This window comes from Rhincodon typus, chromosome 20, assembly GCF_021869965.1.
Source record: "Rhincodon typus isolate 14 chromosome 20, sRhiTyp1.1, whole genome shotgun sequence".
Classification (NCBI taxonomy): Eukaryota; Metazoa; Chordata; class Chondrichthyes; order Orectolobiformes; family Rhincodontidae; genus Rhincodon; species Rhincodon typus.
Genome location: NC_063351.1, coordinates 45,920,377 through 45,946,373, shown reverse-complemented (window position 1 = coordinate 45,946,373; position 25,997 = coordinate 45,920,377). Strand labels below are relative to the sequence as shown.

At 40.1% G+C, this 25,997-nt stretch overlaps 1 protein-coding gene across 1 annotated transcript in view; it reads right to left on the bottom strand.

The window, feature by feature from the left end:
- Positions 1 to 5,226: 5,226 nt before the first annotated feature.
- The window catches only part of got1 (glutamic-oxaloacetic transaminase 1, soluble), a 54,775-nt gene continuing 34,004 nt past the window's right edge, over positions 5,227 to 25,997 (bottom strand). Inside the window, exons 7-9 of the mRNA XM_020522822.2 lie at positions 23,622 to 23,787; positions 19,185 to 19,327; positions 5,227 to 5,577 (exon numbers count right to left, since the gene is read on the bottom strand). Of these exons, the coding sequence (XP_020378411.1) occupies positions 5,432 to 5,577; positions 19,185 to 19,327; positions 23,622 to 23,787 (455 nt within the window). The 3' untranslated portion in view covers positions 5,227 to 5,431. The remainder of the gene's footprint in view (positions 5,578 to 19,184; positions 19,328 to 23,621; positions 23,788 to 25,997) is intronic.

The window sequence follows — 25,997 nt, the reverse complement described above, 5'->3', positions numbered from 1 at the left end:
TAAAATGAGCATTCAAAGAGAAGATGGATGTGTTTGGCAAGGGAAAGGGCAAGTACTGAAAGTGACCAAGAGTAACGGTTGTAGAAATAAGGATAATTTTGATCTTTCACTTTTTGGACAATGGGTGATACTGACTTAACTGCCCAAACCTCCAAACCCTACACAAAAAAAACAGCTCTCCCAACTTCTGTTCGAGTTCAAAAGGGAGGTTTTCCAACACCCAGCCAATAATATATATGTTGCCTCTTTTATGGTATCATAACCATTGCAGTTACCTCCGTAGCATTTCAGAATGTTCAAGCATTCCAAATCCTAACCTCTCAAGTAAAGTCTGCATGCAGAGCATGGCACAGTTCATAACTCAGTTCTAATGCCTCAGCAACAGGATACTGCACATTTTAGTTATTTAAGTTACAGTTCAACAAAATTCCATAAGTGTAATGTCACTGTAGGACTGCTCTCTCAGGGTGAGATGACTGGTGGTAAGTTTAACCTGAGGGTCACTATGTCTCAGGTAAGAGAAGAGGTTGAGAAGGAGATTGCTTCAGGGTAACCTCAGCCAGTACAGGAATTGAATCAGCAATTAACATCACTCTGCACTGCAAACTAGCCAACTAAGCAAATCAACCCCGTTGTGGTATCCTATAGGATGATGGGAAGGGGTACAACTACAAATGCAAGGAATTTGCAGAATCTTCTGGAGCTAAAAATGACTTGATTTTTGCAACAGCAGCTTTAAATTCGATAGTAGGCCCACGATCAAAGAAATATGCTCAAGCTTTGGAGCACTAGGCTCCATTCCAGGTCGAGAACAAAGAACAAAGGCTGGAAGCATAAATAGCAAGAATGTTTTAATTGACTGCTCATTTTATCAAGGGTTGAATTTCTCTACTCAATCAGGAACAGGTACAGGAAGGATGGCCTGTTCATAACCAAATGAGAATTGAAAGTATTGGCGGAAAGTCAGAATCTGAGATTTATTGAAATGAAAGTAAGGACAAAAGACTGATATTTTATTCTCAGCAACATGATATCCCCCTCCCATTAAATCAATATGATCAAAGATTTTTTTTAAAATTGTTTGAATTGAGAAAGGTTAACTGGAAAGAGTATTAAGAATATACGATTGGTATCATACATTGCTGGCATCACTAACAGACAGAAAAAAGCAGGATCCAAGATGGTTAGAATATTACAAAAGAGTTGACTATGCAAAGCAATGGTGTTATTAGTGAGGGACTGATCACAGGATCTGATCTGCATTTGGATCAAATGACAGTTGGGTACAGGACTGGCCTGATTTCTAATAGCTAAAGAACTGAGAGATTCCATTGAAAACTACTGCATGTGTCAAGCACAACATGCAATGTACTGATGCTTCATGTGCATCCAAGAATCTCACTTACCCAGAGGATGAAAAGCATGACTAAACTGCCAAGAGTCCAAACTCAAGGACCTCCTGTCCCTCACTCCTGCATTTGTTTACTGAACTAGTCAGATGTATTTTGCCCTGAGCCAAATATTAAATTTATTAACAGCAGAAGGCAAAAGAGCAGAAATAGTTTAGTTGCCATTGGTGATTTCTACAAAAGATAGCTGTTTTGTGACAATCTATTGGCAAAATGGTTATTCAGGTAAGGAAACATCTGGATAACAAGGAAAACTACATAAGATTCTTATTTATTGACTTCAGCTCTGTATTCAAAACCATTATTTCTCATCTCCAAACTCCAAGACCCAGGACTCTGCTCCACCCTCTGCAACTGGGTCCTTGACTTTCTGGTGTGTCTCACCTGGTTTTGTGGACAAATTGGTTAAGTTAGTAAATTTTCCTGCTGTATCTCACTCATGAGAACATACAATTGGAGCAAATTACCTTTTTGGTTGAGAAGTCAGGTGAAAGCCAGACCGACCATTGAAACCTTTCTCAAGTCTCTTGTGCTTTTGGGTTGTTCTCCACTGAGTATTAACTGGTTTTGTTAACATTCAGGAGCAATGATATTACAGCTTGGCTTTCCTTGGCCTCAGCCAACAGGTGGAAGTGAGAGATATTTAGATACAGAAAAGTGCAGAAGTTTTCACAACGCTCCCACACTATTCCCACATTCCTGTGTCATTAATAACTAACAACCCATTAATCTCTTGTTTTGAAATTAATGACTGATCATACATAGCCCTCAAGGGTAGAGAATTTCAGAGACGCACCCTGAAGAAATTCCTCATCACAGTTCTAAATGGACTATCCATTATTCTGTACCTTTGTTCCTCCTACCAAAGTTTATAACTTTACATACTTATGCACAGTATATTCCATCTGCTATGCTTGCTAAGCCCAAATCCCCTTGAAGACTCTTTGCATCCTCCTCACAACCTACATTCCCAACATGTCTTGCATAGTTGCAAATATTACACTTGGTCACCATTTCCCAATCATTGACATAGATTGTTAGCAGTTAGGTCCCAAGCCCTGATCTTTGCAGTACCCCACAGCCTGCCAATCTCAGGATGCCACAATTCTCAAACTTTGTCTTCTGCCTGTTGACCAATTGGTCAAACCTGCAGTGTCACCAGTGTCTTGATAAACAGACAATAATTACAGCTCTGCCAGCATTGCCCAAAGCCCCAGAATAAATGAAGAGAACAAAGTTTTATGTTTTTTTTTAATATTGTGTTGTTTTTGATGTGACCAGTTACATCTTATACATTAATTAGATGAATTTGTCAATTATCCACACTTATATACATTCCATACAGTATTTTCATGGACATTCATTAAGAAGCTGATAGCAGTATACATAATAGAACTGAATCACTAATGCACTTCTTTTTGATTTACAGCAATTCAGTTAATCACCAAATGCCAAAAATCAATTAAATGACTGACAGAAGATTTAATCAGATGGCCACGGGCAAATAACAGAGGACGTAAAATTTTCTCTTCTCAACACCAACCAAAGGGTCATTATTTCTAACTTAATCATTATTGGAAAGGTGCTACTGCACAGAAATTACAATCAACATGACAAACAGTCTTCCCTATAGCAACTGGATGGAAAGATAGTATGGAGTCAACCAGAACCTGGTTACATTCATTAGCTGTTAGTTAATCACAAGATCAAAATCTTATTTGGTATTACCACTGCCTGCTATCTTCTGCTTAATAAGTCTCAGTATCGTTATTAGTCAACAGTTACAGATTTTAAAGTGCATCATAGGGAAGAGGACCAGAAACTGCATGCAAATATTGTATTCCAGACAACAGTCACCAGTCTTGGCATATTATTAGCTACACAGTCTGTATGATTAATATGCAAAACGACAAGGATATCTGATAGTTATCAACTAGTTTAATACTCTCACTGATATTATATAAATTAGTGTCATGGAAAATGTTGGTACAGTATCATACTCGACCAGTTTCTCAGTCCACACTAGTTACTATGCTGAGATTGGAGCCTATTTAATGCTCTGCGTGGCCTCATTAGTACGCTACAATTCTGACACCTCATATCCATACAAGAAAACAAAACTGAAATTGCTTCCAATATTTGTCCCCTTCTGAGCTTTGCTTCTATTGGAAAACTTGGAGAAAGATTTGTAAGGAATATCTCTTTAGCCAGACATCTCCATAAGAACTCAACTGTGTGGAACAGCTCCGTTCTCCTTGCATGGGCCAGGCCCTCGTTTTGGCCAAGATTGGATGGGTAACTGATAATTGGTTTCTTCTAAATGCTCACAACTGGACAATTTTAGCATATTTATAATTTGATCAGCAGATGATTCTTGAAAATTATTTATGCTATCAGATGTTCCACATACTTGTCACTAATGTTATTCCTTTAAGTGGAAGGCTCTTTGGCTTAAGTTGGTGTCTAATAATTTTGTTAGAATCATGTCTTTCAGATGCAACCTTATGTATATAGCCCACATTCACTTCTTACCATACATTTTCTCACTGGACCTTTTACGAGGCCTGAACATTGTGGCAACCCTTCAGGAGAACTGAGAGAGAAGGGGTTTGTAGGGGCAAGTTGATCCTTTTGTAAAGGGGACAGGATGGGAGAGAAACCCTGTGAGAAGGTAGAGCTCTGCTTTAGCCATTGCTGCCTTGCAGGTCACGACTCATTTGGGGCCACTCTGCCTATATTGGAAGCCCGGCTTTACAGCTAGCAAAAAGTAGCTTGTGGACTAATGTCCTCAAACGTCTGCTCAATACCTGATCATTGTTCCCTTCGAACGTCATACCTCCTCCCACCCATCCTCCATCTTGATACCACTCCTGTGGTAACATTGGTGAAGTATCACAAGTCTAGACTTTTAATAAAAAGAAAATGCCTTTCTTTTCCAAGGCAAAACCATGGAAACAGAAATCAGAACATCATATTTTGTTGGGATCTTTTACTAGGGAGTTTGTTTACTTAGAAAAGGAGGTATTTTTGATCATGAAGCTGCCCTTAGGAAGGATTTTAAGGAAAAAAAGTTACATATACAAAGACATGAAGTGACCAGTTGCTTTTCTACAAAGTATTACATTTGCAGTTACTTATTCAATCAAAACAACTGAAAATTTAGCTAAAGGTACAAAAGAGTAGGCTTTCTGCTCTGGATCAGTCATTTGGGAAGGGAACAGTGGAAGTTCCTTCATATAGATTCAAGTTATTGCTTTGTATCAAGCAACAGAGTTTGTCTGTGGGTGCTTTCACATGACTAAGAAACCTTGGTCTGAATTATGCATTTTCACAAATGGATCATATTACAGATCGTTCAGTAACTCAGACTATTCACCTCAATGGAGAATTTTTAAGATATTTTAAGGTGCATCATTGGAACCCAGGGTCCACTGGTTCAACATGGCTCTTGTACCTTTATACAGAAAATCTCCATTTACTTACCCCAAGAGTCCTGTTACACACTTATAGAAATACAGAGGCATAATGTAGATACAGAACATGAAGATAACTGATGCAGGAGCTGGCTTTTTAACAAGCCGGGTATGGCGTAAACATACAGGAAGGAAGTGGGGGAAGAACAGAGAGAGAGAGAGAGAGAAAGAAAGAGAGAAAAATAGATGTGACCAGGCATGAATTGTTCACTTCCGTTAAAATCCACAGGCATCATTTGACACACATTCATAAGCGTATCTATAATTTATTTTAACTAAAAGTGTAATTGCAAGAATAAAATCAGATAAGATACTGAACCAAGAAGTAAAGCTCAAATAATGAGTATCTCTTGACGATTTTATTATATCCCAATTCCAGGGCTTCTCTTTGCCAATTAACTTCTTAGATCAGGCAGAGGACGGAGGAGGGAGGCAGTCAGGGGAATCCAGAAGACCAAAGAAATACCCCACTGCCCCCCCACACACACACACACAAAATCACATCTACAAGCAAGTTGCTTCAGTGGTCACAATGTCAAGTGGGTGAGATTACTGGCACTGGCTGCTCTTCACTGCTTCATGAATGGATTCTGCCACGTAGTCCAAGTTGCCAGAGGTTAGGCCACACATGTTGATGCGGCCACTGGCCATGAGATAGATATGTTTCTTCTTTCTCATATAATCAACTTGGGAAGCTGAAAATCAAAACAGAGGAAACAGAGAAAGGATCAGAATCTGCTTATCAGGATGTTTGTCATTTGCTCAGTCATTTCTGTCGCTTAGACACTGCTCATAAACAGTTTAATCGTGTCTCAGAAACCAGACATCACCAGTTAACTTGGAGATACAAAACTTCCTATAAATCTTTCAGAAAGCTAGTAAAAAAAAGACTGTGGAATTGGCTTCAATTTATGTTTTTACGCCATGAATTTTCAACAAGAATTTCAGTGGAATCCCTCTCTCCTGTCCTTTGGCAGCAGCATTATTCAGTTAATCATTTCCTTAAGTCAAAGGTATGACTTGAGCATAGGAAGAGTCTAGGACAATACTTCATTGCGGCAATGCAGGTGGTATCATCTTTTGGATTAGATGTCAGACCTGAAGTCTCCAGGGAAATATTTGAAAGGGGGAGATGTAAAAAAAAAGAAAAAAAATCAGCAGAATACCTTTCAATGAACAATGTTTGCTTTCCCCTGCTTGGTCAGTGGTAAGCCTTGCACAGACATTGACAGACGTCCCCAGACCTGCAGCTAGTTACTTTTCACAAGATATGCTGGATGACACACGCAGTTTCACCTTGGGACAATTACACAGCAGAAAGCAGCTGCCTTCCCAATCAAGGTAATAATAAGGCTGTGTGGTACAGAATTGACCACTTCTATCAATGAAAGAGTAGCCTAGACAGAAACATAGGACTTAGGAGCAGTATTAGGCCATTTGAACCTTTAAGCCTGCTCTGCCATTTAATTGGATTGTAGGTCATCTGGTTGTGGTCTGAACCCTTTTTTCACCAGTTCCCTATAGCTTCTGGCTCACTTCTCTACCAAAGTGAAATTCAGCCTTGAATAAATTCAATCTTCCAGCCTCCACTATTTTCTGGGGAAGAGAATTCTGCAGACGAACAACTCTCAAGAGTTCACAATTTTTTCACATCCAAGTATTAGAAGGGAGCCCTCATACCAAATGTAAACAAAAATATGATATTAAGAGAATAAAATCCATTTACGAGAACTATTCAAGTGCTAAATTTTCAGCTTAAAGCAGCAGCTTTATCCAACTTACATCCAGAATTCTACGAAAATTATGTTTAGAAACAGAAGTGCTAAATTTCCAACTTGTGAAGGCTAAAGATCTTTGAAAATTCTTCAGACTGAGATAAGAGCACAAACACACCACACATTACCAGATGGGGCTTATATTCAAGGACTTGCTGCAAAGATTGGTACAGCACAGAAACCTCCAGCCCAGTCTGCTCAACCAAAACATGTCTTTTCAACACTAGTAACTGGTAGATTTTTCAAAGATTTAAAAGGGGCCTGATGAACTGAGAACTTTTGGTTTGAAACCACCAATGCTGAAAAATGTAATTAAACACTATTGCAAGGTTAAAAGAAGCACATTGTTTCAGAAGTTTTGAAATCTTAATAGAAAAGATGAAAAAAAAGTCTCATCAGTGGGAGTATCATTCCATCACATCCAGACATTTTATTTTGTATATTCACGCCAGCGCTAAGTGAATTTTCATATCCATGAGTGCTTTCACTAAGACTTACTCACTTAGAATGTGATCTGAAAAGGGAAATGCTGTCAAAGCTTTTTGTTTTGCAGTCATGAGGATTGACACAAGGACACCAAATTTCAAAGGGAAATTTAGTAGAAACGAATGCTTCCTTGAAATTTAGAATTCTTCTATTTGTCCTGACGAGTGCAAGATGATAGGTTTTGGGGAATAGCAGTCAGAAAAGCTCCTTTAACATTGTCTCTCACTACTGGACCTATCCAACAGACCCATACAATGTCTCATATCTTCAAAGAGTAGCAGAGCAACGTAACATCAGATCTTGCTTCAGAATATTAAGATTACAGTACAGTCAAACAGATGAAATTTTTTGTAGGTGTACTAAATGAGACCCTGCAAATGAAAATAAATACTCTTTTTTTAAACGTTGTGAGTCTTATTACTAACTTTACAAGGGATCAGAAACTGAGAGTTGTAAATACTTAAATCAGAAGTCATGGATTTGAGTAGCCATCAACTAAATTCCAAAATATTCACTGGCCATAATTATAGCTGGGGAAATCACAACATGGTTTTGAATGCATTCTCTTGTCATCCAGTCTGAAGAGACAACTGGAGAAATGTTTGTAAAGACTGTGTCATGATTGGCTGGCAATATGATGTTTAATAGCAGCGTGTTTTTAAATGCTGACATTATAACTGAATTAAAAGGATCACTACCAAGGTCAAACTAAACCATAATTGGGTTTTTGGTACAGAGTAGACCAGACTTGATTACTGTCAAAATACAAGGCCATATCAGCATTGGGTGGGTACATTCTGATCTCAAAATTTAGAAAGTCAAGCTTGATTGTTGGACTAGAGCACACAATATTTAGACTTATCAGTTTATATTAAGAGTGTGCTGCACTGTCAAGAGGTGCTGTCAAATCCAGGGTAATTGTTGTCAGTGGAACTCAAAATTCCATAGTGCTATTTAACAGAGGATGGCTTGTCCACTATTATCCCTTAGTTGTTCATTTCCTTTAGTTTATCAGACCATCATGCTAAAGTGTAAATTGTACAGTAGGTTTGCTTCCATAGTAAGAATGACTACACTTCAAATATAATTTATTGGTAGTGGAGATCTTGAACCTTTTTTTACCTTTCTTCAAGATATCTGATTGTTTAATTACTGCCTTTAAAAGGTAAACTTTCTCTATCTCCGTCATGCAAACAGCAAATATACTGTTTACTATTTAAATACTATTTAAAAAAGGTGATGGAGAGAAAACATGGAATTTTAGTCCAGTTAGCCCGACACCAATAAAAGGGAAATGCTGCAGTCCATTATAAAAGATTTAATAGCAGAGCACTTGGAAAACAGTATCATGAATGGACAGGAAGGCTGACGTTTCGGGCCTAGACCCTTCATCAGAAATGATGATGAAGGGTCTAGGTCCGAAATGTCAGCCTTCCTGCTCCTATGATGCTGCTTGGCCTGCTGTGTTCGTCCAGCTCTTCACCTTGTTATCTCAGATTTTCCAGCATCCGCAGTTCCTACTATCTCTCAAGAATGGACAGAGTCAGCATGGATTTAAGAAAAGCTAATAATGCTTCACAAATTTGCTCAAATATTTTGAGGGTGCAATTAGTAACGTTGATAAGGGAGAGGCAGTGGATATAGTTTACTTGGACTTTCAGAATGCTTTTGATAAGGTCCCACATAAGAGATTAACATATAAAAATTAAAGCATGTGGAAGCAGGGGTAGTGTATTGACATCAATAAAAATCTGGTTGGCAGATAGGAAACAAAGATTAGGGATAAACAGGTAATTTTCCAAGTAGAAGCCAGCGACTAGTGAGATACCACGGAATCAGGGCTTAGACCCCAGCTATTCACAATACATATTAATGATTTGGATGAGGAAACAAAATATAAAATGTGCAAGTTTGCAGATGACACAAAACTGGGTGGGAAGATGAACTGCGAGGAGGATGCAAAGATGCAGATGTGATTTGGACAAGTTGAGTGAGTGGGCAAATGAATGACAAATGAAATGTAGTGTGTATAAATGTGAGGTTATCCACTTTGGTAGCAAAAACAGGAAGGCAGCTTATCTGAATGGCAATAGATTGGGAAAGAGGGAAGAGCAACAGACAGTGAAGAAGTCAAATTGTATATTGGTCTTCATAGCAACAGGATTTGAGTACAGGAGCAGGCTATGCTGCTACAATTGTATGGGGCCTTGGCGAGATCATACTTGGAGTACTGTGTGTAGTTTTGGTCTCTTTATTGAAGGAAGGATGTTCTAGCTATGGGACATGTGCAACAAAGATTTAGCAGAATGATGGCATGGCAGATCTATGAAAATTGACTGGATTGGTTCAACTATATTCAATGGAGTTTAGAAGAATGAGGAGATCTCATGAAAACCTAAAGAATTCTAACAGGACTAGACAGGTTATCTCAAGAAGGATGTTCCCGATAACCAGCCAGTCCACAACCAGGGTTCACAGACAAAGGATACTGAGTAGATCAGTTAGGACTGAGACAAGGAGAAATTTCTTCACTGAGATGTGGTGAACCTGTGGAATTGGATGTCACTGAAAGTGGTTGAGGCCAAAACATTGAATTGAAGCCAAAACATTTCAAGGAGTTAGACATAGTTATTAGGGCTAAAAGAATCAAAAGATACGGGGAGAGTGCAGAAACAAGACACTGAGTTGAATGATCAGACATGATCATAGTGAATGGTGAAGTAAGCTCGAAGGGTCAAATGACCAAATCCTGCTCCTATGTTTAGTGTTGTCATCTGCCTTTTAGACCAAGGAGGGCACAAATTTTGGCCCTGCTCTAACCTGGATCATGGTTAACAAGGAACTAAAGGAGTTTTTCAGTTCCCCACACTGGATTTCTGTGTACAAGAATACAGACAAACAAAGTACCATATTATTACATTTTTCTGGAGAGGAAAAACTAAAACAAGGTCAAAACTACATATCAAAAATGTAGTGGGAATATACATCTGCTGTTGAGAATCTTGGAATCTCTCCCCCAGGTATGTGGGGAGGGTGAACTCAACTATTCAGGGCAAAACTTCCATTGAGTAAAAACTTCCAAACAATAAAGTCTACATTTTAAAAAATAAATATTTAGAAAGAGTGCAAGAAAGAAAAAGGAGAGAGCAAGAATATGAGGAAGAACAAACACAAAAACAACTAAGCAAAAAAGGAACAAAATGCAAGCACAAAACAGAGGAAAAAGTGAAAGGGACAATACAGCAACAGTCAGACCTTTCATTCCTGATTCTGCTCCAGGTGACATTTATTGCATATCTCATGGGAGCATATGACTGGGACAGTACTGGACTCAGCTTCAAAACCCTCATGGTCAAATTATCTCACATCCAGTGTTACGGGTGATGAGCAACTATTTGTATAATGTCCTGGACAAAGGCTGTGTCAAGCAACCGAAACAATGAAAAGAGTCACTGGCACTTTTTAAACCAGCAAACAGGTCGAGCATTGTTCATGAAAAGGATATTTTAAAGATAACTAGGATACCAAAATCCTGGAATAAAAACTATGGCTAACTTATGTGCTTAAAATCGCCATATCCAAAATATTGGAATTAGGAGGTGAAAACAGGCTGAAAAAAGGAGACAGCACACAGAAGAGAGGAACAGGGGTTAGAGAGACAGTGTGAGAGAGAGAGAGAAAAAAAACAAAGACAGCGTGTGAGAAAGAGAGACAACGGAGAAAGGTAGAGAGGGAGAGAGACAGGCAGACAGAGAGAGAGAGGGTGAGAGGGGGTAGAGACAGACAGAAGAAAAGCAGTGTGAGACAGACAGAGAGACAATGTGGAAGAGAAACAAAAACAGAGACCTTCTCCTAGCTACAATCAGTTCTGATGAAAAGTCACTGGACTCAAAATGTTAACTCTGCTTTCTCTCCACAGATGCTGCCAGACCTGCTGAGTTTTTCTGTTTTGTTTCTGATTTCCAGTATATGCAGTTCTTTGGCATTTTGTTCAATGAGAGAGAGAAACATTATGAAAGAGAAAAACAAAGCTAGTTAGAGAGAGAGAGCGAGAGAGAGAGAGAGAAAGAGTCCATGACAACGTCATATTAAACAATGAAGCTTGCTGAAAGCAGCCCCTCGGAAGGCCTTCATCACAAAAGTGAAGTTTTCCCCAGTGTCCTGCTATAACAAATCCAACAGGATATTTTGGAATCGCCAACATTTGCATGAGCTCTGTGTGTCAGGAACCAGGGGCACTGGCTCATCATCTAGCTAGATACAGAAATAGCTCAATTCTGAAAGGTCACCTATCTATCGCAAATCTGTAAGTGGATTTCTCAACGTGACTATCGGATACCTGGGGTATTTCTATAAATAGGAGGAGACATTGCTTGGCAGCCGTCAAAAGACCCTGGTGGTATGTTATGTGTACATCTAATTGACTCCTTCAGGGCACCAAAACAGACGCTCTCAACAGACTCTCAAATTGCATAAGATCCTTTGCTAAGCCAAACAGTCTGCTTCCCATTAATAAAAGTATGATGCAGTTTTTTTCTCTTCCTTGTTTTTTTTAAATATTAAGTTCTTGGGTCCTTTGTGAATCCACAACTATCCAAAACAAAACACACAGGCGGTACAGCTGGATGGCATTACTGCTTTAAGTAATGTATGATACATAGTCTTGTTGGACAAAGGGATATGGATCAATTAGTGCAATTGTTTCATATTAAAAAGGTCTGAAAGAGTGAAACCAAACTTAATGGGATCTATAGGAAACCCAATGTGGCTGTGAATGATGTGTGCTGACAAGGGGATCCTCCACTGCAGCTTTTGGTGAGAACACTTGCACGAAAGCTATGGAGGGCTACCCTTTTTATGATTAAAATGAATAAATCAGAAAGTTTCCTACAACATGAAATAATTTTATACATCATGATGTTGTAAAGGATGATTAATGGCTGCAGGCAGGTGTGTGGTGAGGGAAAGCAATGTGCAAACTGTGCACTTAATCGGTCCCCAGCACATCTTCAGGAAGTCTCAAATCATTTCAAGTGGAATGAGTTACTGCTGAACTCCAGTCACAAACAGAGCCAAAGGTAGTTTGTGTCAATTTATGCACAGTGAGATTCCGCAAACAGAAAATAAGATGAACGAGCACAATCAGTTTTTGGCACTGTTATTGGAGGGAGGAATCTAGCCAAGATACTAAGGGAACTTCATGGTTTTGAATAGTGTCACAGGACCTGTAACAATCCCCTGAGCCAGAAGAAAACACTGACTGTCTTAGTTCAATGTCTCACCTGAAAAGCAGAAACATTCTATGCACTGCACTGGGACATTAACAATTAACAGCCACTTCACAACAGTGAAGTCAGGAAGGTTTAAATGGCAAGTGAAAACAGGTCAATCAATATCCATGAACAGAAAGTCAAAGTTTCAGATAAAAGCTTTCAATGGACCATGCTTGGGAAAAGCGTACTAGTTTTCATTCCTAAAGGAATTTCACCAATCACACAATTTGATGGAGAGTTGCGATATGGACCAGGGCTAGCGTTACGGCACTATCCCCAGTGTATATCTCCTGATGTGGGGTTTTTGGTAGACCATAAGATATAGATGCAGAATTAGGCCATTTGGCCCATCAAGTTTGCTCCACCATTCAATCATGGCTGATATGTTTCTCAACTCCATCCTCCTGTCTTCTCCATGTAACCTTTGATCCCCTTATTAATCAAGAACCTATCACTATCTTAAATACACTCAATGACTTGGCCTCCATTAGCCTCTGCAGCAATGAGGTCCACACATTCACCACGGTCTGGCTGAAGATATTCCTCCTCATCTCAGTTCTAAAGGGTCACCCCTTCACTTTGAAGCTATGCCCTCGAGTCCTAGTCACTCCTACCATTGGAAACATCTTCTCCGCATCCAGTCTATCCAGGCCTCTCCAGAACTGATGTAGTTACCCTGATATTTTGGGCAAGGGTCAAACATTCAACTTGAAAGCACACCATCACTGAAGTGTGTCTTTTCAAAAAAGTAATTCCACCTACATTCCCATTGAAAATGCAGTGAAACTTTAAGTGGCATCACATGCCAGCAATTTGCTGCAGACAACTGGGCTCATGTCATATTGCTGCAATCAAGGCAGCAAGTGCAGTTCTTCTCAAGGTGCTGATGGAAATTGATGACAATCTTTAGATGCAACTACACACCAACATGAGAGTTGGTTAAAAACTAGGATACTGGATCTTATGCACAGTTTCCTTTTAAGATCAAAAATAAAATCATGGAAATGGCCAATTAAAAGAATGCTCTTCTGACAGCTTTTCTGTTGAATACTTTCATACTCTGTGCAGCATAGCAGTGAAACACTGCAATGAATCCACATAGTTACTGGACAATGTCAACAGATTATGGGATCAAATTCAGTACTACTAAAACAGAGATTGTTTGGTTTAAAATCAAGAATTCCAAACATTGGAACCTTTAAGGGGCTGCCATAAAGACAAGTACATCCTCTGATCAATTCCATTCACAATTTCTCAGAATATGTGGAAGCCCAAGTTAATCTACAACAGTTGGACAGCTGCTGAATATTTAAGCACTGCTTACAAGCACCAGGCAATGACCATCGCCAACAAGAGAAGCTAGCTATCTTCCCTTGACATTCAACAGCATTACAATGCCTAGCATTTGGAGGTTACTACTGACTAGAAATTTAACTGAACAAACCACTGAAATACTTTCTGATTATGAGTACAGATCAGAGGCTGAGAATACTGCAGCAAGTAATTTACTTCCTGACCCTCCAAAGCCTATTCACCATCTACAAGGGACAAGTCAGGAATGTGATGGTATGCTCCCCACTTGCCTGGAATGAAAGCCACAGAACAGCTTAAAATCAGCCAGAACAAAGCAGTATAGTTGATCAACACACTATCCACTATTTTAAACAGTCGTTCTCTTCACCATTGGCACACACTGTAACAATGTATTCAATCCACAGGATTTAGTGCAGCAACTTATGAAGCCTCCTTGAAAAGTTCTTTCCAAACATGCAGCTGCTAACAGCTAGATGGACATGAGCGACAGACACATGGGAACACCATCACCCCTCCAAGCAGGTAACTTCAGCGGTCAAGAGCATTCGGCCTCGGATCTTCGGGTAAACGTCCTCCAAAGAGGATTTTGGGATACACAACAACACGGAGTTGCTGAGCAGAGGCTAATAGCTGACTTTGGTACCCATGAGGACAGCCTCAACCACGACCTTGGGTTCATGTTGCACTACAAGTTACCCCATCATACTGTACACTCACACACACATATACTCACACACACACACACACACTCAATCACTCACTCTCTCACCCCAAACCCCTCTCTCTCTCACACAAACACACACACACACATAAATTTACGAAGTGAATTTGCATTTGCAGATTTGTATTTGCAGATACATTCTATTTGGTTCAAAAAGCACACAATCTGTAGACACAGTCAGTGAGTGGGGCATTTTATATATTCCTGCTTCGGAAATAAAACTAGTCTGACTCCATATTCAAACACGGACAGATCCTAAACAAGGCCTCACACCTAAATGACTGACCTGAGATGCCACCTCTTGTATACACTGATAAAAGCTTTAGTTATCTTGAGGCAGTGACTTGAAAGAAATTCGGGGATTTGCATTTTAATCAATGAAAACCTGCACCTCCTTTCTAACTGATTAAAAATATAACAGGAGGGAGTCAGCCAGCCATTTTAGGTTTATTTAATACATTCGCATCACTTGTATGATCCTTCGATCTTTTACTTATAAATTCTGTCTTGATACCTCCTCTCTCACTACACCTGAGGAAGGAGCAATACTCCGAAAGGTAGTGTTTTCAAATAAACCTGTTGGACTATAACCTGGGTGTCATTTGATTTTTGACCTTGCCCAACCCAGTTCAACACTGGCACCCCCACATCCAAGCAGGCAGGTAAGGACAGCAGATGTTAACATGTCCCCTCACCAAAAGACGAATGGTTAGATCCTGGATGCTAATGGCAAGAAACTTCACCCACTTTGACCCAAACCTGTCCATCATCTGAATCAGAGGTGGTGGAATAGTGGTAATACATTTGACTAGTCACTCAGAACCACAGGTTAATGTTCTATAGTCATGAGCTTGAATCCCACATTGGCAGACAGTGATATCTGAATTCAATAAGAAGCTGGATAAAAGTGTTGTAAAACAAAACATCTGGGTCACTAATGTTCCTAGGGAAGGAAATCTGCCATCCTTACCTGGTCTGTTCATCATATGAGTCCAAACCCAGAACAATGTGATTGAAAATGAGGGATGGGCAATACATGTTGGCCTAGCCGACGATGCCCATATACCATAATTAATAAATTTATTTAATATGCTAATATCCCACAACAGCATTTGCGCAGATAGTTTATTTTTTGTTAAGAAAGAAATTAAGCTGAATCCCGCATGCTTTGAGAGAAATATCTAGCAAGACCTCAGTTATTCAGAGACTCCTGCATGACAGATGCTTTGGCAAGAACATTATGGAAGGTCTTTGTAGGAACTCTTTGGCTGCCCAGAGCTTTCAACACAATTAAACTGACAATAAACAGAGACGACCCTGGGCACATTTTGTAATGGTCTGTGCAAACACTGCAGCTGCCGGCAATAAATGCTGCAATGAAAATCTGCAAAAATTTCCAAGCTATTTGCCAGGTGCATTAAAGGAAGAATGGACAGCTCTCAGTATCTGTCACATGAATTGGGAACAGCTGAAGATCCCAGAGTCTTAAACTATAGCAGACACTTGGCACTTGCTAGGATCTCAAGCACTACATGCTGGAGGACGCATATGCTGTTTTCTTTATAACCCACCTTCAGTGAAAAGTCTTTAGCGAACCTAGGAAAATTATTCCTCACTAACTCAGGGAGTTCAACTTTCAATACTTGGCACTACTAAAAGAGATAAAGGTATTTGTTAGGAGTCCAAAAGAAAAGCTCAGTTCTCAAGTTGTAAATCTAAAAGATAGGCCAAACTAATTTCTATTGCAAAAAACCAAATGAAGGTTCTGAAGAAGGGTCACTGGACTCGAAACATTAACCCTGCTTTCTTTCCACAGATGCTGCAAGACCTGCCGGGTTTTTCCAGCAATTTCTGTGTTTATTTCTAATTTCTACAGCACCTATCACAGTCTCAGAATGTCTCAAATCACTTTACAGGCAATTAATACTTTTGAAGTGTAGTCTCTAAAGTAGGTAAGGTAGCAACCAAGTTTTACACACGGTTCAATGAACAGAAGACTGACTGAGAGTGATCAGATCCCCTGCTTTTGTGACATTGGTCGAGAGATAAATACTGACCAGAAGTACGCTGGGGAAAATGTTTCTTCATTCCATAACTTATCTACTTTAAAACAATGTGAAGGGATCGTTTAAGTCCATCTGAAGTAATGCGTCACTTGAAACAGAGTTCTCCCGCAATACTGCAGTGCAGTGTCTGACCAGCTTTTGCACTTTTCTGAAACTTAAAATGGCCTTTAAAACCTGCCTCTTTAAAGTCAGCAAACAAAGTGGCAAATGGAATGTGGGTGGCGAGGATTCCTGGAACACAACAGCAGAGTAGGTGCCAGTTTTCCAGTTCCAGACATGCAACCTTGACATCAGCAACGCCAACCTCCTTTGCTGGTGCAGCAGCAGAAGATGCACAATGGTTTATATAAAGGCACTGTTTTGTGCAACTTGAATCCACAGTCTCCATCTGACTGGCAGCAGACTATGCCAACAATCAGCCATGGCAAGCACCATGTTAATTTCTTTCTGGTTAAGCCTTCTACTTAATTCAATTTTCAAGCTGCTGTTCATTCTAATGAGAATATCATTCCCTAATTCCTGAAAGTGAAAAAGGGATTTTGCAAAATGATAAACATGAGATCAGTATCTGGTTTGTGATTCTGGTTAGTCTGAATTAAAGTTATAAGTTTGAATGTGATGAGATTGGTGCTTTATTTCTGAAATTGAGAAGCTTGACATCACCTTAGTTATCCCTAATCAAGTATCATATATATTGTTTTTAACTACAGTGGTATTCTGAAACATAGCACCCAAAAGTATTACAAAGTATTTATGGTACAGAAATGCCCAAAAGATCTACCCCTTCTATTCCTACACCCTCCTATCTATTCATCTTCCTTTTGAAGGCATTTTCCAGAAAGGTCCACATTTCTAACCACTCTCACAGGAACATAGGGACTGGAGCAGGGCATTGCATCCCTTGAGCCTCTTTTGCCATTCAACGAGATCATAGCTGATTTGAGTCTCAACTCTATTTACTCTTCTTTGCTCCATTTCCCTTAATATCTATGGCCAAAAGAACTCTATTGGTGTCAGATCTAAAATTAACCATGGATCTAGAGTCAGCTGACAATTCTAGACGAGTTCCAAACAAATCACTCTTTATGTGGCAAAGCATTTGCTAATATCATTCTTTAATATTTTGTTTGTAACTTTTTAATTACGTCCCCATGTGCTACATTCCCCAACCAATGTAAATATTTTCTCACTGCATCCTATTTGTCCCCCTTAATATCTTGAAAAGTTCAATTAAGTCATTTCTTAACCGTCTAAATTAAAAAAACTCCCTCAGTTTCTCCAGAATTCTCTACTGGATATGGGAAGAAGGCGTGATGATAGGTCAGACGCAAGAGGCAGGGAGTTGCTCTCAGTGGTCACACATTGCTTGGTATTCATTTCCTCAATAAGGCATTCACTGTCTTTGATCAAGAGCCTCCCGGACCAGAAGTAACAAGCTGCCTGCAGGGTAGCAGCTGTTGTAGGCGCCGCTTGCCCAGCTGTGGTTGGATCAATCCTGAGGGCTGTGGGCTGAAGCCCTCAAGTCATCCTTAATTGGCCATTTAAGGCTGTCAACTGGTAGTAGGACAAGGTGGTCAACTATGAGTCATTCTGCCCAGCAATCAGGGAGGTGATGTCCTAGTGGCATTGTCGCTGGACTGTTAATACAGAGACCCAGATAATGTTCTGGGGACCCAGGTTCGAATCCCACCATGGGAGATGGTGGAATTTGAATTCAATAAATATCTGGAATTAAGAATCTAATAATGGCCATGAATCCATTGTCGATTGTCGGAAAAACCCATCTGGTTCACTAATGTCCTTCAGGGAAGGAAACTGCCATCCTCATCTGGTCTGGCCTACTCCAGACCCACAGCAAGGTGGTTGACTTTTAAGTGCCCTCTGGGCAATCAGGGATGGGCAATAAATGCTGTATAGCCAGCGATGCCCTCATCCCGTGAATGAATAAAATGGTGGCTCAATGGTTAGCACTGCTGCCTCACAGAGCCAGGAACCCGGATTCAATTTCAATCTTGAGCACATGTCCGGAGTTTGCACATTCTCACCATGTCTGCGTGGATTTCTTCCAGGTGCTCTGGTTTCCTGCCACAGTCCAAAGATGTGCAGGGTTAGTGGATTGGCTATATAAATTGCCCAGGGATGTGCAGGCTAGGTGGATTAGCCATGGGGAAATGCAGGGTTACAGGGATAGGGTATGGGGGTGGGTCTGGGTGCGGACCCAATGGCCGAATAGCCTGCTTCCATACTGTAGGGATCCTATGATTTTAGAAACAATTCTGGCAAAGGTGAGAAATCAGCAGGGTTTGGGTGCAATACCATCCTGTCTAATGAAATGCTCATCCCACCTCCAATCTTAACATCACTAGGGGCAAAAGATTCCACCCACTGTACTGAAGATTGGCAACGCATTGCTGCTTTAGACTTCCTTTAGAATTCATAACACTCTTGACCAAACTGTGTCCGCAGATATTAAGCAAGGTCATCACTCCAACTGCTGGTATTACCCTCCCACTGTGTGGCATCTGCTGCACAACTACTGCAGCATCTTAATCTGTGGTTGGTTAATCTCCATGAAATATCAAACACATGTCAAAAGAAATGCAACCTCAGAGCCCTCTTCTGATCAGGCAACAGTATAGACAGATTTCCATTAATCTCTGTACATACGATCAAGTCCTGTGAAGCTGAACATTCCAATTTGCTGGGTGAGATGGTCCCAAGTGCCTGGGGTTCCCAGTTTCTGCAGCTTCTCTTTCAACTGTGCTCTCATTAGTAAAACACGGTCAGCCATGGTCTTCACGTTACCTTTCCTGGGGAAGGGATGGTGGGGAGAAGAGATAGCAGATAAAGAATATTAATAAAGTAATTTACTACAATGGATCAGGTGCCTGATGTGATAACAAACCCTTGCTCAGCAGAGTTAGTTGACTTCAATTATGGTGGACAGAAGTGCTGACAATTAATGTTCATATCCTACATTAAAGGGTTTCGACGCTACTTTCAGCTCATGCACTTCCAGTGAAATGCAGCAGTGAGCATTAGCATGAACTGTGCTTCACTTAATACATACCTGTAAAATCACCACAATTTAAGCTGGTAAACAGGATTACAAATCTTCCTAGGTCATTGTGTAGCTGTGGAAATGCACACATAGCTGTAATAAGGGACACAGAAGGGTAACTAGTTTGGAAGGGAAGTCTACAAGTCCTGTTTGTGGAAATGATGGAACACGGAGAGGGAAGCAACAATGGTCTGCAATTAATGCAAAAATTTATTCAAGCACTTGCCTCAAAATCAACTTAAGTATTGAGAATACAAAAGGACCTGGCGGAGAATCAGAGGAAACAGCAAAAGCAAAAACAAAGTATGGCATAAATATACAACTGAGTAGAGGATGATATATTTTAAAAAACACCTGGTAAAAATCTGGATTGTTGTAAACAAGATTAAGCTAAGCTGCTGCACTGGCACTGATAAATGCTAATCAGAATGCATCATATAAGCCACCACAATCAAAAACACCAAGGCTAAGTACATGACAGCTCACATCATAATAGGAAGGGAAGCAAAACTGAAACCAGCAAAAATAGGTCCAACCATTCTGGTTCCTTAAGTCTCGTGTTGTGTACTTTTTAAAAAGGCCAAATTTGCTTTCAATTAGGGAGGACAAAGTAGTACAGCTGGAAGCTCTGTACTGATAGTTCAGACATCGTGCAATAAGGACTTATCAGAGTTCAATATATAGTGTGGAAAGGGCAAGCTCTTTCATGATATGCAGTTAAAAAATGCTCCAATTCTGGTCTTTCTCACATTTCATTTTTATCATTCCACCATTGGTAATTGTGCCTTCAGATGTCCAGTACCTAAACTTTTAGAGGCGACAGTTCGGTGGTATTATTGCTGGACTCTTGATACAGAGACCCCGGTAATGTTCAGGGGACCTGGATTCGATTCCTGCAATGGCAGATGGTGGAATTTGAATTCAATAAAAATCTAGAATTAAGAGTTTAATGATGATCATGAAACCATTGCTGATTGTCAGAAAAACCTATCTGGTTCACCATGTCCTTTAGGGAAGGAAGCTGCCATCCCTACCTGGGCTGGCCTATATGTGACTTCAGACCCACAGCAATGAGGTTGACTCTTAACTGCCATTAGGAATGGGCAATGATGCCCTCATCCCCTGAATGAATTTAAGAGGTTCATCTTCTACAATATGGAGACCATAGAGCTATCCAAAATACTCTAAATATGATCTAATGAGCAAGGAGGTGATGCGGCACTTGTAAAAGGCATTTGTCCTCTTGAATTCTCAACGGAACAAAGCTCACCCACACCTCCAACCAGTTCATTCCAGACCCAGACCGCTCATGTGCAAAAGCCACAGTACAGTGTACAGTTATGTGCACAACACTACAGGAAGATGTCAATGCATTGGAGACAGTACAGAAGAGATTTACAAGAATTGTTCCATTGTTGAGACATTCAGTTATGAGGATAGGATGGAGAAGGTGGGACTTGAAGAGATTCCCTGGAGGTTCCAACAGGCGATCTGATAGAAGTGTCTAACATGTGGCTGGGGGTAGGGGGAAATGACAATATATTTCCAAAGCAAAATGGTGAATGGCTTAGAGGAGAACTCGCAGTTGATGATAGCTACTGCTCTTGCTCTTCCAGATGGTAGTGGCTATGAATTTGGAAGGTGCTGTCTAAACAGCCTTGATTATATTTGCAGTTCAACCTATAGAAGGTCTACTCTACTCTCGAGTATTGGTAGTGAAGAGAGAGAATATTTGAGGATGTGCTTTGTCCTGGATGCTGTCACGTTTTTATAGTGTTGTAGGAGCTGCACTCATATAGGCAAGTGGGGAGCATTCCAGCACACTCCTGAATTGTGCATTGTAGATAACAGGCAGGCTTTGGGGAGTCAGGAGGTGTATTACCTGCAACAGGATTTCTAATCTCTGTTCTGCTCTTGTAGCCACAGTATTTATGTGGCTAGTCCACTTGAGTTTCTCGTCAATGGTATTCCCCCAGAATGCTGATAGTGGTACTGGTACCACTGAATAGCAAAGAGAAATGGTTAGTCTCTCTCTTGTTGGAAATGGTGTGCCATGAATGTTACTTGCTATTTTCAGCCCAAACGTGGATATTGTCTACAAGTCTTGCTACACTTGGACATGCACTGCTTCAGGATCTCACGAGTGACAAACGGTACTGATCACTGCACCAAGATCAGTAAACATCCTCACTTCTGAGCTTATAATGGAGACATGATTCATGAAGCAGCTGAAGATGGTTGGACCAAAGACACTACCTTAAGAAACCGCTGCAGAAATGTTCTCAATGGACATGATTGGACGTCCAATAACCACAATCATTTTCCTTTGTGCTGGATCTCCCTGCATTCCCAGGGATTCTAAATTTACTAAGTTTCCTTTATGCCACTTTTGATGTCAACAGCAGTCAGTTCGTTGCTCAGTACATGGAGTATAGGAGTTAGGACATCATGTTGCGGCTGTAACAGACATTGGTGAAGCCACTTTTAGAATACTGCATTCAATTCTGGTCTCCCTGCTATAGGAAAGACATTGTTAAACTTGAAGGGGTTCAGGAAAGATTTACAAGGACGTTGCCAGGTTTGGAATGCTTGAGCTATTGGAAGAAGCTGAATAGGCTGATGCTTTCGTCCCTGGAGCATCAGAGGCTAAGGGCTGGCCTTAAAGAGATGTATAAAATCATGAGGGGCATGGACAAGGTGAATAGTCAAGGTCTTTCTCCCAGGGTAGGGGAGTCCAAAATTAGAGGGCATAGGTTTAAGGTGAGGGGGGAAAGATTTAAAAGGGACCAGAGGGGCAACTTTTTCATGCAGAGGGTGGTGTGTGTATGGAACGAGCTGCCAGAGGAGGTGCAGGAGGCAGATAAAATCACAACATTTAATAGGCATCTGGATGGGTACATGAATAGGAAGGGTTCAGAAGGATATGGGCTGGACTGGCAAATAGTAGATTAGTTTAAGACATCTGCTCAGTGCAGACCAGTTTGACCAAAGGGTGTGTTTCCTCTATGACTTTCACTTCCGCTACGGAGTTCAGACTGTAGTGAGGTCAGCAGCCAAGTGGCCCTTTCAGAACTCAAACCGAGCATCAGTGGTCAGGTTATATAAGTGCTACCTAAAACGATGACGTCTTCCACCATTTCGCTGATGATCGAGAATGGACTGACAGGAAGGTAACTGGCTGTGTTATTGCCGGAATGCTGCCAAGGCCCATTGCCTTTGCAGTATCCAATGCCTTCAGCTATTTGCTGATATCACCTGGAGTGAATAGAATTGACTAAAGACTGGCATTGTGATGTTGGAAACCTTTGGAAGGAAGCCTAGTTGGATCATTTGCTCAGAATCTCTGGCTGAAGATGGTTACAGATGCTTTAGCCTTATCTTTTGCACTGATGTGCTGGGCTCACCCATCATTGTGCCCTGGGATTTTTATGAAGCTTCCTGCTGCAACAAGTTGTTTAATTGTCTAACTCCATTCAAGACTGGATACAGCAGAACTGCAGAACTTAAGTCCAATCTGTTGGCTGTGGAATGTCTTATTTGCATGTATCACTTGTTGTTAATACTATTTGGCATGTGTTATCCAGCATTGAAACTTCACCAGGTTGACCCATTTCACTTATAGGTATGCCTAATGCTGCTCCTGGCATGTCCTCCTGCACTCTTTCATTGAACCAGGTACTGTCAGACCTGGTCAGTATTTAAAGCATATTCTGCTTTCAGTTTAGAATTCCCTGATTTGATTTGGTTATGCAAAGTTCATTTAAAAATTGAACATTCTACTCTGCATCTCACTGCGCATTTAGATCTGTTGCAAAATTGTTCTACGAATGAAGGGTTTGGTAACCACTTCCACTATGGGTATGGTTTATAGTCCATTACTCCTGTCAGTCAACAGAAGTTCAAAATTTTGGAATTACTTTTGGGTGTAAAATGTGTTTTTTGTTTCAAAACAGCTGATGCATACTTTTTTTGCTTAAGAAGGATTAAGAATCGCTATTACATAATGTATCTTTAAATCATTTGTCAAATCAGCAACCTCTTACCATTCAGCTAAGAGCTGTGGGTTACTCAGGGTCCTGGTTACAACTAGAGCCCCGTGAGCTGGCGGATTTGACCAAATAGTCCGGGCTATCTTCTCCATTTGAGAGCGAATCCTTGTCACATTGTCAGTGTCCTTGGCCACAATGCACAGGTTCCCAATTCGTTCATCTAAAAACAAGGGACAAGGAAAAGGAAAAGAAACGCATAATTCTCTTAACACTGCACTACGAGTTCCTAGTGTCCAAGGCAAATTTATCAGAAATTAAAGTATCATTTTTGCAGAAGCTTTTCCTCATTGGTAGCTCAACATATCTCCAGGCCATTACAAATTACACAACACCACAGAGTCAAACAGCAAGCATGCGTAATGATATTGAAGATTCTTTTACGGGGATAAGCCAACACTAAATGTCTGAATTATCAAGTTGGCTCCAAGCATCCCCAGTAGGAGTACAAGGTCAGAAAATATAATGTTTCTGATTGAGCAGTCATTTAAACCCAACACTTGTTTTGAATTCTAAATCTTATAAAATGATGGAAATAGAAACTGTAATGCGGGACTTCCACAGTACAATTTCTTTTGATAATGGAATTATTCACGCTATTCACACAATTATTCACGTAATAATACAATTGTTGCAACTAACTTTTAAAACCTAGCAATGATTCTGACCTTGCCGACGATAATCATATCCTAAGAATGAACAAAAGAACCCTTTTTCAAAGGTGCAGAAATCCTAAAGCACTACAGAAGCATGAAAAAAGACGCCAAGTGAAAGGAAAGCGTAGTGTACGAATAAAAAAGTGATTGATCACAAGTATGACCTTTAAGAAAAATAGTGAGGTAGAGCGCAGTGGAGAAGAAAATCCCTGAGCATAAGACTGAAGTGTTGAAAGTACAACTAATTAAGGTTATGCAAAGAATTCTGGAGTCTGAAGAAGAGTGTTTGAGGGTAGGAGGAACACTTATATAGCTAGAGGAATTCACAGAGACAGAGAGGGCTGAAGTTACAAAAACATGATGAAAATTTTACATCCAAATTTGATGGACTTAGAATTGACATAATAAAGTTTAAAGAAAGGTAGAAGGTGATGGGGTGGTGGACAAGCAAGATTATGTAGAATTGAATCAAGGGCTGCAGAATTTTGAATGGGCAGATGGTAAATTGAGGATGTGCAACCAACTATGAGGAATGTAAGAGTCTGGAAGTAAGAAAAGTGCTTGGAATTTTAAAAAATCCCATCAGACTAATAAAGCATATCGAGAATGTGAAATTACTGGATCTTTACCACTACATGCAATCTTTTGATGTATAAAAAAATTTAGATTTAAAACGGCATCTGAACACATTCAATCCACTGAAATACCATGACAATTATTTGATTACTGATGGTCACCTCTCACTACTGGTTGATTTTGAGAAAAAAAAAGTATAATTCCTGTCGACTCAACCCCAAAATAAGTGCAAAAGAACTGAAAAGCATTTTTATTATTCTGCACAGACATAATGAGCTGTACAGCTGCCTTCAAATGAACAGGTATGCACCAGGGCAAGTTTGATTTCGGTGGCAAAAGGGTGAGTTTGGATTTTTTAGTCAACATTCAGGGGCTTACTTTTATACAAGGTTGACTGTTACTCCAGTATGACTATATCTGCCTTATTACTTATCCCTTAAAGCACAAATCATTTATTCTCAGATGACCTAGTTTTAAAATTTTATTTTATGTTAGGGTTAGAGTTAGGGTTCTCCTACACTTTATCCCTGGATAGTCCAGTTCTAAGGTTATGGTCTCTTATTTTGGACATTGCCATAAAAAAAATTATTTCTCTTCATTAATTATCTTAATCATCCCAATTGAGACACTCCCCAACCTTCTAAGAAAGAATACAAGCACAGTTAACTTTTAGTAATGTTGTTTGTATGCGTGTTTCTCAAATTGTTCCAAACTGGACTGCTGCTGCCGCCATCTTGAAAATGCCCCCTTTTCCCAACTTTATGTCTTCTATTAATTAACCAAACTTCTATCCATGCTAATATTCTACCCACAACACCATGGTTTCTTATCTTATTAAGTAGCCTTATGCGTAATACTTTATCCAATGCTTCCTTGAAAATTCAAATATTTTACCATCTACTATTCTGTCTCTTTACTTACATCCTCAAAAGAACTGTATTACATTTTAAAGCCATGTCTTCCCCTTCATGAAGCCATGCTGACTCTGCTTGATTACATCATGTATTTCCAATTTTTTTCTTCCTTTTTATTCATTTTTTGTGGGATGTGGGCATCACTGGCTGGCCAGCATTTATTGCCTGTCCCTAGTTGCCCTTGAGAAGGTGGTGGTGAGCTTTCTTGAACCGCTGCAGTTCACCTG